General features: G+C 34.3%; 1 protein-coding gene across 1 annotated transcript; it reads left to right on the forward strand.

Moving 5' to 3' along the window:
- Nucleotides 1-47: 47 nt before the first annotated feature.
- LOC111717177 (ribosome biogenesis protein BMS1 homolog) lies at nt 48-16,629 on the forward strand (the record flags this gene model as incomplete). The annotated part of the gene is given in 21 exon segments (XM_023492687.1): nt 48-118; nt 752-1,089; nt 1,258-1,498; nt 2,522-2,579; nt 3,139-3,192; nt 4,385-4,504; nt 5,227-5,295; nt 5,505-5,594; nt 7,757-7,854; nt 8,493-8,538; nt 8,619-8,675; nt 8,935-8,998; nt 9,541-9,645; nt 10,041-10,105; nt 12,224-12,332; nt 13,002-13,086; nt 13,492-13,570; nt 14,050-14,758; nt 14,814-15,910; nt 16,046-16,124; nt 16,544-16,629. Coding segments are annotated over 19 exon segments (3,111 nt in total), but the record flags the coding sequence as incomplete, so codon positions are not given.
- Between the last annotated feature and the right edge of the window lie 82 nt (nt 16,630-16,711).

The raw sequence follows: 16,711 nt of genomic DNA on the forward strand, positions 1-16,711 counted from the left end.
AAACGTAATTTTACATAATTTCCGGTTTAGTGACGTAAATCAATTTTCCTCAGGACAAGATGCAGAAGTTTATTTCTATGATTGAGGAGAATGGAATCAGTCTTCAGGAACCACAAGTGTAAGCATTCTTTTTTTATTTATTTAAAGGGACTGTAGACGTAATTTCAAGTGGCATGTCCGATTTTCACTCTTTACAGCTTTGTATGATCAAAGTTAGTTTAAAACGAGGCAATTTCTTATCATTTCAATAAAACGTAATTTGCCAGCTTCTTTATTCAAATTAAGAGCTAGGAGTGAATGTATAGTAGTATCCCGTCTACGGACCGATGATGAAGAATACTTCTAAGGTCGATCTATCCATTTAATATGGTAGAGTACTGTACTAATTAATTCTATCAAACATCATTTCTTAGAAAATTGACTATTTTCAAGAATTATTTCTCTATTGCGCATTGCTGCATGCTTCAGAATATGGCAGGAAAATGTAAGAACAAATGAATATTAAATAAGTAAATAAATTAAAGTGACAATCCTTGTGATTTCAACTCCCCTTTCAACCTTTACTTGGCCAAAAGTCGAGTTCATCCTTTTTTACCCAAAAAGAGACTGTAGGGACATTGTTCTTTTTTAACAACAATATCTTGCTTATTGTTTCTCAGATAGGGTACCGTTGTGAATTGAGCATAAACACTCAGGAGCTCACTTAAAATTTAGTCTTTTGTCATTTTGATAATGAAAAATACTGTTTCAGGTATGAAGCTGAGAATCTGCACAGAAATACATATTACAGCCTGGACAAGGAGAGAGTTAAACCCTGGACTATACTTGAATAGAACTGTATTAAATACATATTACAGTCTAGACAAGGAGAGAGTTAAACCCTAGACTATACTTGAATAGAACTGTATTAAATACATATTACAGTCTGGACAAGGAGAGAGTTAAACCCTGAACTATACTTGAATAGAACTGTATTAAATACATCGACCCCTACATACGAAGACTACTTTTAGACTCGGTTTCAAATAGTCTAATTAACATGAAACACAGCAATTTTGCAGGGTGCAACTACAGTGTACAGTGTACAGTGTACAGTGTACAGTGTACAGTGTGCAGGGTATAACTACAGTGTACAGTGTGCAGGGTACAACTACAGTGTACAGTGTACACTGTGCAGGTTAAGCAACAAANTACAGTGTACAGTGTGCAGGGTATAACTACAGTGTACAGTGTGCAGGGTACAACTACAGTGTTCAGTGTACACAAACCCAATTAACCTTAATAAATTTATTTTCAAGCGACTTGTACAATTATATGCTTTATAGCTCCAACAAATAAAACTGTTAAAACGCTGTCCTCTTTTTTTCCACAGTTTTATGGGTCTCACTCGTTTTCCCATCTTTAATTTATTTAATTATTAAATTGAATTTTATAAAGATTATTCTCTTTCAGACAAGATGGGGGAAGATGAATTCCCAGAAGGACAGAAAGCGCACAGGTGATTGATTGATCGATTGATTGATTGATAAATTGATCGATTTATTTATTGAATTGATAAATTGATCGATTTATTTATTGAATTGATAAATTGATCGATTTAATTATTGAATTGATTGAAATTACTGAGTTGAGTAAGACGATCTATAATTAATTGATCTAATAATTTGTTTAAAGGGACCGTTCACTTATTTGGGTAATTTCATGGTAAGCTAATTATCCTACTAGCTTTTCTTTTAGTCTTACTTTTCAAAGATATCTATGACCGGAGAAATTTGACAATAAAATCTAAAATTATTATATTTTAATGACATTATGTGTCAGCCAAAATATGAAAAAAATATTTAAACTTATGATTTTAGAATAAGCAAGAAATTAACGTTTTTTGTGTTCAAACATGATTCAACAAATTAAATGTTCATACCTTTGCGTTGGAATTCTGAATGATAAATTGGCTTTTTTTCAGGCCACAGTTGTCTTTGAAAATTATAGCTAATAGGCTATTTAGTTTACCCTCAAATTACCCAAATAAGTGAGCGGTCCCTTTAATATTAAAATTATTGATTGAGGGATGGATAAATTAAAATATTAATTTACAAATTCATTGTAGATTTTTCGGTTAAATAAAGATATTAAATAATTGATTGATTGAATGAATTGTTATTTAATCTTTTGATTAATTGATATGTTTGATTGAATAATTAATTGAATTAAGATTAAGTTAATTGATTGGTGTGTAGATTAAGTTTTTAATCGTTTAATTTGATCAGTGTAATAGTAAACTCTTGTACCGTACAGTACAGTTCACTACTGTACCGTACATTATAATGCACCCTCGTATCATACAGTACAGTAGTATACTCGTGTAGTGTACAGTACAGTAAGAACCCGTGTACTGTACAGTACAGTGGTACACTTGTACCGTACAATAGTACCCTTTTTGTTCTGTACAGTACACATACACAATATCTACAGGTCTGTACCCTATAAATTTGTACAATGCCTGAAATATACTGTATTACAGGAAGCGAAGTGCTGGAAAGAAAGCTGAGAAAAAGAAAGTTAAAACTCCTATTCAGAAGGTTGGAAAATATTTGGGAAAAAATTACTGAAAATTTAATTTCTTATTGATTTCCCCCCGAATATTTACACAATATGATGACTGTTTTACCGATTGGTTGATAGACTACCTGGCTATTTGACGAAATGATTAAGAGACTACCTGACTATTTGACTAAATGATTAAGAGACTACCTGCTATTTGACTAAATGATTAAGAGACTACCTGACTATTTGACTAAATAATTAAGAGACTACCTGAATATTTGACTAAATGATTAAGAGACTACCTGGCTATTTGACTAAATGATTAAGAGACTACCTGGCTATTTGACTAAATGATTAAGCGACTACCTGAATATTTGACCAAATAATTAAGAGACTACCTGACTATTTGACCAAATGATTAAGAGACTACCTGACTATTTGACCAAATGATTAAGAGACTACCTGACTATTTGACCGATTGTTTAAGAGACTACCTGGCTTTTTGACCGATAATTTGACCAATTGATTGAATTGATTAAATTGATTTACAGAAACTGTTCTGCTCGACCAACTATTTAATGGATCATTTTTCAGGATGCAGAGAAGCAGAGAAATCCCAAGGCGTTTGCGGTTCAGAATATAACAAAGGTAAGTTATGCTTGTGTTTGTACTGTATAGTGTGTACTTTGTAACTTATACTTTGTACACATGAGTACAGTGTACTAGCAACAGTGTGCAATGGACTGTGAACTATAGTACAGATATGCTATAAATCATATTAAGGTGGAGTGATGTGTAAGGCACATGGCATTTAATAAGTATAAGCTAGTAATCCGGAATGGCATGTAAACTGTAAGGTGTATGGCGGCTGTCTATAAATCAAGGTGTAATTGAGGTGTAAGGCGGATATTTAATGATCCAAATTAAAACAGAAAAATGTGTAATCTATAATTGCGTGTTTAGCTTTTGGCACATGGTAGCTTAGTACCAACACACAGAAAGGTGGGACTGTATTAAAGATAAATGCAGGTATTTTATTATGAAAACAGCGTGTAAGGCCTAAGCGGATAAACCAAATGGCGTTTACGGCGTTGGACAGATATTTTTAATGTACATTTAAGTGATAAGGTGTAAGGTAGATACTTTGTTAAGTATGTGTAGGCAGAACAGTGTATAAGGTTTTAGGAGGATATTTATTTAATACATTTAGACGGAATGACATGTAAGACAGATTTTTAACAATATTTTTCTAGGCGGAAGGGTGTGTAAGGCGTAAGGCATATATTTTATGTACTACATCCATTCGGAAGGGCGTGTAAGGCAAAAGGCAGTTTTTATATCAACTTCATTTAGGTGAAATGATGTGTAAGACGTAAGGCAGATTTTTTATAAACTAAATCCAAGCGGAACGGTGAAAAGTGTGAGGCGGATATTTTATGAACTATATTTAGACAGAACAGCATGTAAGGCGCAAGGAGGACATTATATAAACTAAATATAGGCGGAAAGGCGTGTAAGGCATAAGAAGATATTTTATAAACTATATTTAGGCGGAAGGGTCTGTAAGGCGTATTGTATCAACTATATTTAGGTGGAATGGCGTGTTAGGCTTAAGGAGGATATTTTAACAACTATATTTAGGCGGAACGCCGTGTTAGGCATAAGGAGGATACTTTAACAACTAGATTTAGGCGGAACAGTGTGCTAGGCAGAAGGCGGATATTTAAACAATTATATTTTGGCGAACGGCGTGTAAGGTATAAGGCGGATATTTAAGCAATTATATTTGGGCGGAACAGTGTGCAAGGCAGAAGGCGGATATTTAAACAATTATATTTAGGCGGAACGGCGTGTAAGGCGTAAGGAGGATATATCTGAGAAAAGAAAGCATCAACCCGTGGTTGACCGTACACCCCTGGAGCCACCACCAATTATTGTTGCTATTGTGGGACCTCCTAAGGTATAGTTGTCAAGGAACATTTAGGACCAGAGGCCGAATTTAAAGAATTTAATCCTCACCGCTGAACCGGCAAAAACCAGTTCCAATTGAGCGCCGGCTTAGATCTTAAAAAACTGAATACAATTTTAAGTGGAACCAACCATGTTTGAGCCGCATCTAAAAGTTGAGACGCGGCTCAAATTCTTAAAATTCGGCCTCAAATCTATTAACGATTTAGGACCAGAACTATTACCAACTTAGGGCAAGAACCATTACAAATTTAGGACCAGAAATATCACAAATTTAGAACCAGAACCAGAAGTAATTTAGGACCAAAACCAGTACAAATTTAGGACCAGAACTATTAAAAATATTGTAATTTGTGACCAGAAAAATTACCAAATTTTATATTACTATTGACCATAGCCTCGATCTTGACCTTGACATTGACATTGTCCTTTACCTTGACTTTGGAATTAACTTTGACCTTGGCCTTGACCTCAACCTTGACCTTGACCTTGACCTCAACCTTGACCTTGGCCATGACCTTGACCAGAAATTTGACCTTGATCAGAACCTTGGTCTTGATCTTGTTCTTGTTATTGACATTGACTTTGACCTTAGCCTTGAAATTGGCCTTGAAATGGACCTTGAACTTGGTCTTGATCTAAATATTGACCTTGTCCTTCAGCTTGATCTTGATCTTGATCTTGATCTTGATCTTGATCTTGATCTTGATCTAGGTTGGGAAGAGTACCCTTCTTCAATGTTTGGTGAGAAACTTCACTAGGCAAACTCTCAACAATATTCAGGTACAATCATATCCCACCTCAATCCATTTATTTATCCATCAATCGATTTATTTATCCATCAATAAATAAACAATGTTTATCCGTCTATTTTATCTATTTATCCATTTATCTATCTATTTATCCACTAATCCATCTATGTATCTATCCATCTACAAATCCATCAATCTATCTTTCTATCTATCTATCCATCCATCTATCCATCTATCTAGGGTCCAGTAACAGTAATATCTGGTAAGAAGCGAAGGCTAACTCTGATTGAGTGCAACAATGATATCAACTCTATGATCGACGTGGCCAAGGTTATATTTTATATTATACTAGCTGAAGGGCCCGGCGTTGCCCGTGGAATATTTTAAAATCGAATTTTGAAGAAAAAAAATTTTTGAAGAAAAAAAAATAAGAATTTTTTTAGCCTATGTTAGCCCCGGGTTTTATTCTATAGAAGACTAGCTTGGGAACCCAGTGTTGCCCTGGTTACTCATAGTTACTTCCGCCGTTTACCCGCACTTGGTCGTAAATTACGGTTTTAGCCATTTTTCCCAATAAAAGTCGTCCCACTCAACTAAAAAACCACGCTAAGAACATTCCCGTGGCTCTTCCGAGTTCCCCAATCAAATAAGCAAGGGGTTCCAGAGTTATGATCGGACAAACAAACAGAGATTACTACTTTTTATATAAAGATTTTTTATTTATTTTGAATCTAGGCTGAACTGAATATATTGAATCTAGGCTGAACTGAATATATTGAATCTAGACTGAACTGATTATTTTGAATCTAGACTGAACTGAATATATAATATTGAATCTAGACAGACTGAACTGAATATATTGAATCTAGACTGAACTGAATATATTGAATCTAGACTGAACTGAATATATTGAATCTAGACATGAACTGAATATATTGAATCTAGACTGAACTGAATATATTAAATCTAGACTGAACTGAATATATTGAATCTAGACTGAACTGAATATATTAACCAAGGCTCCCAGTTTATCAAATTATGTAAATTAAATGTAATTTATTAAGTAACTACGCAAATATGGCTGAAAAGAATTTATTAAATCTAGGCTGACCAAATGTATTGACTCTAGGTTGCAGATCTAGTTCATGATTGTGGAGGTCATGGAGGACATTAACATTCATGTACTTAGCGTAAGTGAAACGCATCTGAGACAGGGGTCAAATGATGATCTTGCTTATCTAGACAAATTCACATGGTACTCCAAGGAGAGACTTGGAAAAGAAAGGAAAGGTGGGGGAATACTAACCATAATTAAGCCAGGCCTTAACCATTCACGGTATGAACCCCCGCTTCCAGTGCATCCCTACTTGGATAATGAACGAGAGTGGATACTAATACATGCCTCCAATGGGAGGTTGATACGGAACTTTGTATCAATTAACGGGTTGAGAATCGTTAATGGGGATGCAGATCATAGACTGAACTGATTATTTTGAATCTAGACTGAACTGAATATATAATATTGAATCTAGACTGAACTGAATATATTGAATCTAGACTGAACTGAATATATTGAATCTAGGCTGAACTGAATATATTGAATCTAGGCTGAACTGACTTTATTGAATCTAGACTGAACTGAAAATATTGAATCTAGACATGAACTGAATATATTTAATCTAGACTGAACTGAATATATTGAATCTAGAATGAACTGAACATATTGAATCTAGGCTGAACTGAATATATTGAATCTAGGCTGAACTGAATATATTAAATCTAGACTGAACTGAATATATTGAATCTAGACTGAACTGAATATATTAACCAAGGCTCCCAGTTTATCAAATTATGTAAATTAAATGTAATTTATTAAGTAACTACGCAAATATGGCTGAAAAGAATTTATTAAATCTAGGCTGACCAAATGTATTGACTCTAGGTTGCAGATCTAGTTCTTCTACTGGTTGATGCTAGTTCATATATATTAACTCTAGGTTGCAGATCTAGTTCTTCTACTGGTTGATGCTAGTTCATATATATTAACTCTAGGTTGCAGATCTAGTTCTTCTACTGGTTGATGCTAGTTCATATATATTAACTCTAGGTTGCAGATCTAGTTCTTCTTCTGGTTGATGCTAGTTCATATATTTTAACTCTAGGTTGCAGATCTAGTTCTTCTACTGGTTGATGCTAGTTCATATATTTTAACTCTAGGTTGCAGATCTAGTTCTTCTACTGGTTGATGCTAGTTCATATATATTAACTCTAGGTTGCAGATCTAGTTCTTCTACTGGTTGATGCTAGTTCATATATATTAACTCTAGGTTGCAGATCTAGTTCTTCTTCTGGTTGATGCTAGTTCATATATTTTAACTCTAGGTTGCAGATCTAGTTCTTCTACTGGTTGATGCTAGTTCATATATTTTAACTCTAGGTTGCAGATCTAGTTCTTCTACTGGTTGATGCTAGTTCATATATATTAACTCTAGGTTGCAGATCTAGTTCTTCTACTGGTTGATGCTAGTTTCGGGTTTGAGATGGAGATATTTGAGTTCCTCAATATTTGTCAAGTTCATGGTTTCCCCAGGTAATATATTGCCTCTTTTCTCTATTTTTCCTCCTCTTCTTTCTCTCTTTCCCTTCTCTACTCTACTTTTGAACTATCCTTTCCCTCCTTTTCCTCGCATCCTTCATATCCCCCCCTTCCTTCTGCCCTTTTCTTTCGTTTCCTTCCCTTCTCTCCTTTAGACCTTCTCCCTTCTACTTCCCAACCCTTTTCTCTCCTGTTTTCAGACCTCCTTTATTCTTTAAACCTATTTCCCCTCTTTCTTCTCCCCTAACACAATAACACCCCTCTCCTATTCCCCCTATTCCTATTCCCAAATTTTAAACCTATTCCCTCTCTTTCTTCTCCCCTAACACATTTACACCCCTCTCCTTCCCTGCTGATCTTCATATCCACTCACTGACTTTATGACTTTTCTAAATTAAGATTGAAATATTGAAAGTTTTTTGCTGAACATTTTGATTGATTGATTGGTTAGTTAATTTTTTGATTGATTGATTCATTCATTTATTCGTTGATTGATTGATTGGTTCATTTTTTTTAAATTGATTGATTTTTTATTTTTTTGATATGTTGATTCATTAATTGATTGATTGATTGATTGATTGATTGATTGCTTTAAAGTGAATTTAATGAAATTTAATTCTTTTTGTTTCTAGAATAATGGGTGTTCTGACGCACTTGGATACCTTTAAAAATAACAAGGTACAAATACAATTTATATTTTATTTAGAATTTTAAAAAAGTTTTTGAATTATTTTTTGTTATTTTTTTAAACTTTGCAGGGATTACAGAGAACCAAGAAGAATCTGAAACACAGATTTTGGACTGAAGTTTACCAGGTCAAATTAAATATAAATTTTAAAATCGCCTTTACCTTGTATTGAAAGTAAACTATTATGCCTGCAGAATTTGTCCACACACTTGGGCCTCCTCTACTCTATTTCACTTAGAAGGAAGAATTGTTTTAAATATAGATTTATCTCAAACTGAAAAAAAAACATTTTTTTAAATTCAGGGTGTCCCAAAAAAACTTTGCAGTAAGGTTTTTGGGTGCTGACTGTTAAGGGAACAAATTTCATTTAACTTTTGACAATCAAGGATTTGACACTGAAACACTTTCTTAGTTTATATGAATGTGAGTCCGGGCTATCTCCCTTACCTTGTATTCAAATTGAATTATTATGCCTGCACCCCTAAAATTAATCTCAAACTGAAAATACTTTTTTTTCAAAATACAGGGCGTCCCAAAAAACGTTGCAGTAGGGGTTCGGGATGCTGAGGGAACAATTTACATTCAACCTTCACAATCAAGGATTAAACAATGAAACATTTTCTTAGTTAATATGAATGGCAGTCAGGAATATTTTTTAAAAAAATACTTATTTTGAAAATCTAACAAAGGTTTGAACTAACGCTGGACTGACTCCTGATCTGAAACTAAAACTGGTCTGATACCTGATCTTAAACTAAAGTAGTCTGATACGTGATCTTAAACTAAAACTGGTCTGATACCTGGTCTTAAACTAAAACTGGTCTGATACCTTGTCTTAAACTAAAACTGGTCTGATACCTTGTCTTAAACTAAAACGGGTCTGATACCTGGTCTTAAACTAAAACTGGTCTGATACCTGGTCTTAAACTAAAACTGGTCTGAATGTTTTCTGATCCATTCACTATCTTATCCATTTGTTATCCGATATTAAGATGTCTTATTCTGCTCTAGGTTGAATAGTAAGTGTGACCGTAAGGTGTCTCTGTACGGTTATCTCAGGGGAACTAATATAAAGAAAAATTCACATCTACATATAGGTATGTATTTCTTCAGTTTGTCGAACCTAATGTGATTAAGAAACTCATATTATCCTTAATTTTCAAACCCCTTAAAGGGTTATATTTAAAATAGGCAAATATGTTAAGATATTTTTTGAATATGCTACATTTTTAAAGTAAAATTGAGGGATTTTTTTTTTTACATTTGGGAATTGGATATTTTAAAAATTTACATTTGGGTAAAAGTAACCTTTCAGAAAGCGCCTGAAGATTCAAGCCTTGACTCTTGCCTGGCCATCCTGGCTTGATTTCTTCAAAACATGTTCCTGTGATGCCCTGCCAACCATAAAGGTTGGTCGGTTTGATGAGAGCTTAATCCTGACTTCAGTGGAACAATTGTTGATCATTTTATTTATTTATATTTATTTTTCCAGCGGGAGTTGGGGACTTCCAAATCTCAGACATCAGTTTCCTGCCTGATCCTTGTCCTCTACCTACGGTATGTTTTTCTTTTTTAACCGCACAAACCATGTAACGTTACTATCTGTAATGCATATTGTTTCCTACAGTTTGTTTTTCTTTTTTTACCCTTCAAACCAAATAACGTTACCAACTGCAATGCATAGAATTTCCTACAATTTTTTTTTCTTTTACCCTGGAAACCAAGTAATGTTATTAACAATAATGCATACTGTTTCCTATGATTTTTTTTCTTTTTTACCTCGCGAACCAAGTAAAGTTACTGACAGTAATGCATATTATTTCCTACAGTTTTTTTTTACCCCACAAACCAAGTAACGGTTCTAACTGTGATGCATACAATTTCCTTTGATTTTTTTTTTACCCTTCAAACCCAGTAGAGTTATTAACTGTAATGCAGCCATTTCCTATGGTTTGTTTTTCTTTTTTACCCTGCAAACCAAGTAATGTCACTAACTGTAATGCAAAGAATTTCCTACGGTTTGTTTTTCTTTATACCCCACAAACCAAGTAATGTTACTAACTATAATGCGTACCATATCCTACGATTTCTTTCTCTTTTTTACCTGGAAAACCAAGTAATGTTACTAACATAAGTGCATACCATTTCCTTTGATTTTTTTTTACTCTTCAAATCCAGTAAAGCTATTAGCTGTAATGCAACCATTTCCTATGGTTTGTTTTTCTTTTTTACCCCGCAAACAAAGTAATGTTACTAACTGTAATGCATACCATTTCCTGTGATTTCTTTTTTTTTACCCTGCAAACCAAGTAACATTACTAACAGTAATGCATACCATTCCCTCGGGTTTGTTTTTCTTTTTTACCCCGCTAACCAAGTAACGTTACTAACTGTAATGCATATTGTTTCCTACAGTTTCTTTTTCTTTTTTATCTGGAAAACCAAGTAATGTTACTAACAGTAATGCATACCATTTCCTTCAAGTTTTTTTTTTTTTTTTTACTCTTCCAACCCAGTGAAGTTACTAACTGTAATGCATACCATTTCCTACAGTTTGTTTTTCTTTTTTTACCCTTCAAACCAAATAACGTTACTAACTGTAATGCATAGAATTTCCTACAATTTTTTTTACCGTGCAAACCATGTAATGTTATTAACAATAATGCATAATGTTTCCTATGTTTTTTTTTTTTTTTACCTCGCAAACCAAGTAACGGTACTAACTGTAATGCATTCAATTTCCTTCGATTTTTTTTTTACCCTTCAAACCCAGTAGAGTTATTAACTGTAATGCAGCCATTTCCTATGGTTTGTTTTTCTTTTTTACCCAGAAAACCAAGTAATGTTACTAACTGTAATGCAAACCATTTCCTAAAGTTTGTTTTTCTTTTTACCCCGCAAACCAAGTAATGTTACTAACTGTAATGCATACCATTTCCTATGATTTCTTTTTTTTTTCCCTGCAAACCAAGTAACATTACTAACAGCAATGCATACCATTTCCTACGGTTTGTATTTCCTTTTTAACCTACAAACCAAGTAACGTTACTAACTGTAATGCATACAATTTCCTACAATTTTTTTTTACCCTGCAAACCAAGTAACGTTACAAATGTTAATAATTAATTCATAATGATACACCTTAACATAACCTAATGTTACTAACATAATTTACTTATGATTGCATTACAGAATGTACCTACAGTTTGTACTTCTTGTTTTACCCTGCAAACCAAGTAACATTAATTCATATCATTACAGTAAAATAATCTAACATTGCCAACAAAAGCTTACATTACAGGCGTAACTGCAGTTTGTTTTTCTTGTTTTACCCTGCTAACCAAGTAACGTTACTCATGTCAATAACCTAACAATAGCAATGTAATTAATATAAGATTACACAAGAGAACGTAACTACAGAATGTTTTTCTTCTTTAATCCCAGCAAACCAAGTAATTTCATTGCATAATGTACAGTAACATCCTTACTATGATAATATATAAGGTTATGTTTAAAAATAAACAAGATATGAGAAACAAACGACAAACAGAAGAAAATCAACAGTGAGAAACTAAAAAAAGTTTGATTAATAAATGAAAACGACATGTAACCAAAAAATAGTTTTACAATCATAAAAATTCTTTAAACTAAAATAATTAGAATTTTATTTTGTAGGAGGTAAAGAAGAGACGTACATTGGTTGAGAAGGATAAATGTATCTACGCCCCTATGTCAGGGGTGGGTGGAGTAGTTTATGACAAGGACGCTGTATACATTGATCTAGGTTAGTTTATACTTTACTATGTAGTGTGTGTGCTATACTGAGTTAGTGTGTGTACTACATTTTACTGTGTAGTGTGTGTAAAGATATTTTTTCTCACTTACATTTGTAATTTATCTAAAACATATCACAAGCTGCAAACAATATCTCAAACTCGATTTTGTAAGTTCACTTTGAGATTGTAATGTAAAAAGTACGGCATGTCCCTAAAACTCTGATTGATTTACTGATTGCTAGTTGATAAAAAAATCTGAAAGTAGTGAATGAAAGAATTTGATAATTAATAAAAAAAATCATATTTTTCTCAAAATTGTATCAAAGAAAAGTTTGGAACTGGTGCAAGATTGATTTAAGCACTTTATAGATTGGGTGGATAGTTTTATTGAAAAGTCGTCCCTCCCCCCCTCTCATTTTTTGAAATTTTGCCCATATAAGTTAGGTATGCTTGCATGGAGCTCAAAAATGTTTTTAGGGTTCGGTTTATTTTAGGGAAAAATAAATAAATTTGTCCAGGTAAAAAGTATGAAAAGGATTTTAAAACTTGCCTTTTGCTGTCCAATTCTCCCCCCCCCCCCTGATCTTTGTAAATTCCCTCCCTCTTGATAATTTAAACCCCATTAAGAAGTGTCCCAATAGTTTTGGGGTTATTTAAAAGGTGGAAATATATTCCAGGAGGAAGCCATTCTTATGCCCGAGCTGAGGCTGATAAGGACGAAGAAGAAGTTCATGTTGCAGACCTTGTCAAGAATATTATCAGGGAAATAAATAAACTTATCAGACGCTATGACAGTTTTAGCCACCATGACAGTTTTAGCCGCCATGACAGTTTTAGTCTCCATGACAGTTTTAGTTGCCATGACAGTTTTAGTTGCCATGACAGTTTTAGTCGCCAAGACAGTTTTAGGCGCCATGACATTTTTAGTCACCATGACAGTTTTATATGTCATGACAGTTTTATATGTCATGACAGTTTTAGTCGCCATGACAGGTTTTATGTGCTATGACAGTTTTAGGCGCCATGACAGTTTTAGGTGCCATGACAGTTCTAGGTGGCATAAAAGTTGTATTATGACAGTTTTATGTACCATGACAGTTTTAGGCACCAAGTTTAAGCGATGACACAAAATCAAGTTTCAATTAAGTTTATTATCGTTCTGCTTAGCTCTGAATTAAGTTTAAATGAGAAACTGGAGAGAAGTGAACTTAAACTTTTTTCATCCTCAACCCCCTTCACATCACAGGTATTCATTTGTTCATCCATTCATTCATTCATTCATCCTTTTATATTTGCCATTAAAAACAAATATTCTTTCATTTATTCATTCATCCTTGTATTCTTTAATTCAATATTACCTTAATTAATTTATCCTTCAATTCAATATTCACTGAATCCGTTATTGTATTAATCCTTTAACTCATTAATCCTTCAAAAAAAATTGTAATCCTTTTGTTCATTAATCCTTCAATTTATTAATTCTTTAATACATTAATCTTTTAATTCATTAATCATTTAATTCCTTTATTTATCCACTTAAAAATGCATTTAATGGTAAATATGTTTATTCATTCTTTTTTCCACAGAGCCTCAAAAATACTCTCTCCCCCCCCCCATGGTGGCCTAATCTTGAAAATACTACACCTCTTTAATTGTTCTTGCATTCTCTTGTTTGAATTAATTTATTTTCAATAACTCATTCCATATTATTCTGATGTATTGCAGGAGCATACTGAACGTATGGAGGTCAATATTGGAGGACGTAGGAAGGTTAAATTCCAGGACAACAAAGAGGATGTGATACAAGAGGACGTGGAGGAAATGGTAGGAGAAGATGATGTAGATGGAGAGGATTCAGAAGATAACATTGAGGAGGAAGAAGAGAGCGTGGAAGAGGAGGACCACGAAGAAAAGGACGAGGAAGAGGAGAATGAGGAAGAAGAGAATGAGGAAGAAGAAGAAGAAGAAGAAGAGGAGGATGATGATAAGTCTTTGTCTCTTGGCAAACGTAAGTCTGAAGACAAAACAAACAAAACTGTTAAGAAGCTAAAAACCTGGAATCAGCCACCTAAAACCATCAGTGATATTAACGCAGCCATTCTCCAGGAAATCGGAGGCAGTGCTTCAGATGGGGATTCAGATGAGGACATTGCAGAAGGAAATGACGACAATTTAGTGAAATCCGAAGAATCTTCAGAGGTAAGAAAATCCTCTGATTCTGTGAAATCTGGTAGATTCCATCATCGACTCGCCACTGATAAAGATACAGAGGCGCACAACAAAGTGACACAAGCTTTGTCAAAAATCAACCAGAAGGAACAGATGGAAGATGAAGATGAATCAGAGGAAGATGAAAATGAATCCGAAGAAAACGAATCTGATGAAGAGGATGAAAGTGAAATGGAAGATGAAGAAGGCTCTAGAAGCAGAAATGGTAAGTTTTTAAAAAGCTATATTTTTTTTATTCTATTCATTTGATTTGTTTTTAGAGGGTGACTCAACTGATGAAGAAGAAAAGGACGAAAATGAAGAAGAGGAAGAGGAAGAAGAAGAAGGAGTCTTAAAATGGAAATCAGATTTGGCGGGGAAAGCCAGAGATGCTTTCTACGCCAGACAGTCCAGTACAGGCAGTCTGAGGCGGTTAGTATATGGCCATCTCCAGGATGAAGTTGAAGATGATAAAGAAGATGAAGATGATGAGGATGAAGTGGGAGGACTCTTTAAGATAGTTCGACAAAACCAAGCCCAGAAATCTGAAACAGCAAGATTGGCAGATGGGGAGGATTGTTCTTTCTTCAAGGTTGATAATCTTCATGATTGGGAAATTGAAGATATGTGCAATAAAATCAAGGATTGTTTTGTGACTGGTAAGTGGGGCCAGGGTGAGGACGCTGAAGAACTTCTGAAGATGGATGACGAGGATGAGGATGAGGTCTATGGGGACTTTGAGGACCTTGAGACGGGACACTCAGTTAAGGCCGGGATGAAAAGTATAGATGAAGAGGAGGAGGAAGAAGAAGCACCCCGAATAGTTGATTATGGAGGAGATGCTCAAAGAGAAAAGGACAAAAGAAAGGCGCGTATGGAGCGTAAGATCCAGCTGAAACGACAGTTTGATGTGGATTATGATGATGGTGAAGGCGGGGCAAATTCAACCTTCTACGATGATCTCAAGAAAGAAGTTGATGACCAGTCAACTCTGAATCGGAATGAGTTTGATGGTATGGATGATGCACAGCGTGTACTGTATGAAGGATATCGTCCTGGCATGTATGTCAGAATTGAGATACAGGACACCCCTTGCGAGCTTGTAGAGTTCTTCGATCCTTCAACACCTTTGATAATTGGTGGCCTGCTGAAGGGAGAGGACCAAATAGGATTTGTGCAAACCAGATTAAAAAAGCATCGTTGGTATCCCAAAATCCTGAAAAACCGAGATCCTCTTATTGTCTCCTTGGGTTGGAGAAGGTTCCAGACACTTCCAATCTACAGCATATGTGATCATAATATGCGAAGACGAATGTTGAAGTACACTCCAGAGCATTTACATTGTGATGCATACTTTTGGGGACCACTGACCCCACAGGTACAGTCTCTATATTTTGAATTATCTTAGATAACTGAATTTACCAAATTGAGCCATATTTTAATAAAATGTCATATCCAATATTGCGTCTTATCCAAATGCAGATTTATCCTGGAAAAAATGTGAATTATTTAGGGAACAGGTATGATGGCTGTCCAGTCTTTGGCAGAAAAACAAGAAAACTTCAGAATAGTTGCTACTGGAGTAGTTCTAGGTGAATACTGAATACTAAATTATAATAGTTGCTACTGGAGTAGTTCTAGGTGAATATACTAAATACTAAAATATAATAGTTGCTACTGGAGTAGTTCTAGGTGAATACTGAATACTAAAATATAATAGTTGCTACTGGAGTAGTTCTAGGTGAATACTGAATACTAAATTATAATAGTTGCTACCGGAGTAGTTCTAGGTGAATATACTAAATACTAAAATATAATAGTTGCTACTGGAGTAGTTCTAGGTGAATACTGAATACTAAATTATAATAGTTGCTACTGGAGTAGTTCTAGGTGAATACTGAATACTAAAATATATTTTAATAATCAAGATTAAGAAACAAAATTAATGATTCGGTTTTATTCCTTAAAGGGATATTAATGTACACTCCCTTTATATATATTTTGTTTGCAGAAATGGACAAGACCAGCCAGGTTGTGAAGAAGCTAAAACTGACAGGAGCCCCATACAAGATATTCAAGAAAACTGCTTTCATTAAGGTTAAAAGAGTTGTTGTGTTCAACAAAAACAAGTTTTTGTAGTTTATTCAGAGCTCAAGAATATTCTATAATTTCAGGGAAT

The sequence above is a fragment of the Eurytemora carolleeae genome, unplaced genomic scaffold (assembly GCF_000591075.1).
Source record: "Eurytemora carolleeae unplaced genomic scaffold, Eaff_2.0 scaffold1515, whole genome shotgun sequence".
Classification (NCBI taxonomy): Eukaryota; Metazoa; Arthropoda; class Copepoda; order Calanoida; family Temoridae; genus Eurytemora; species Eurytemora carolleeae.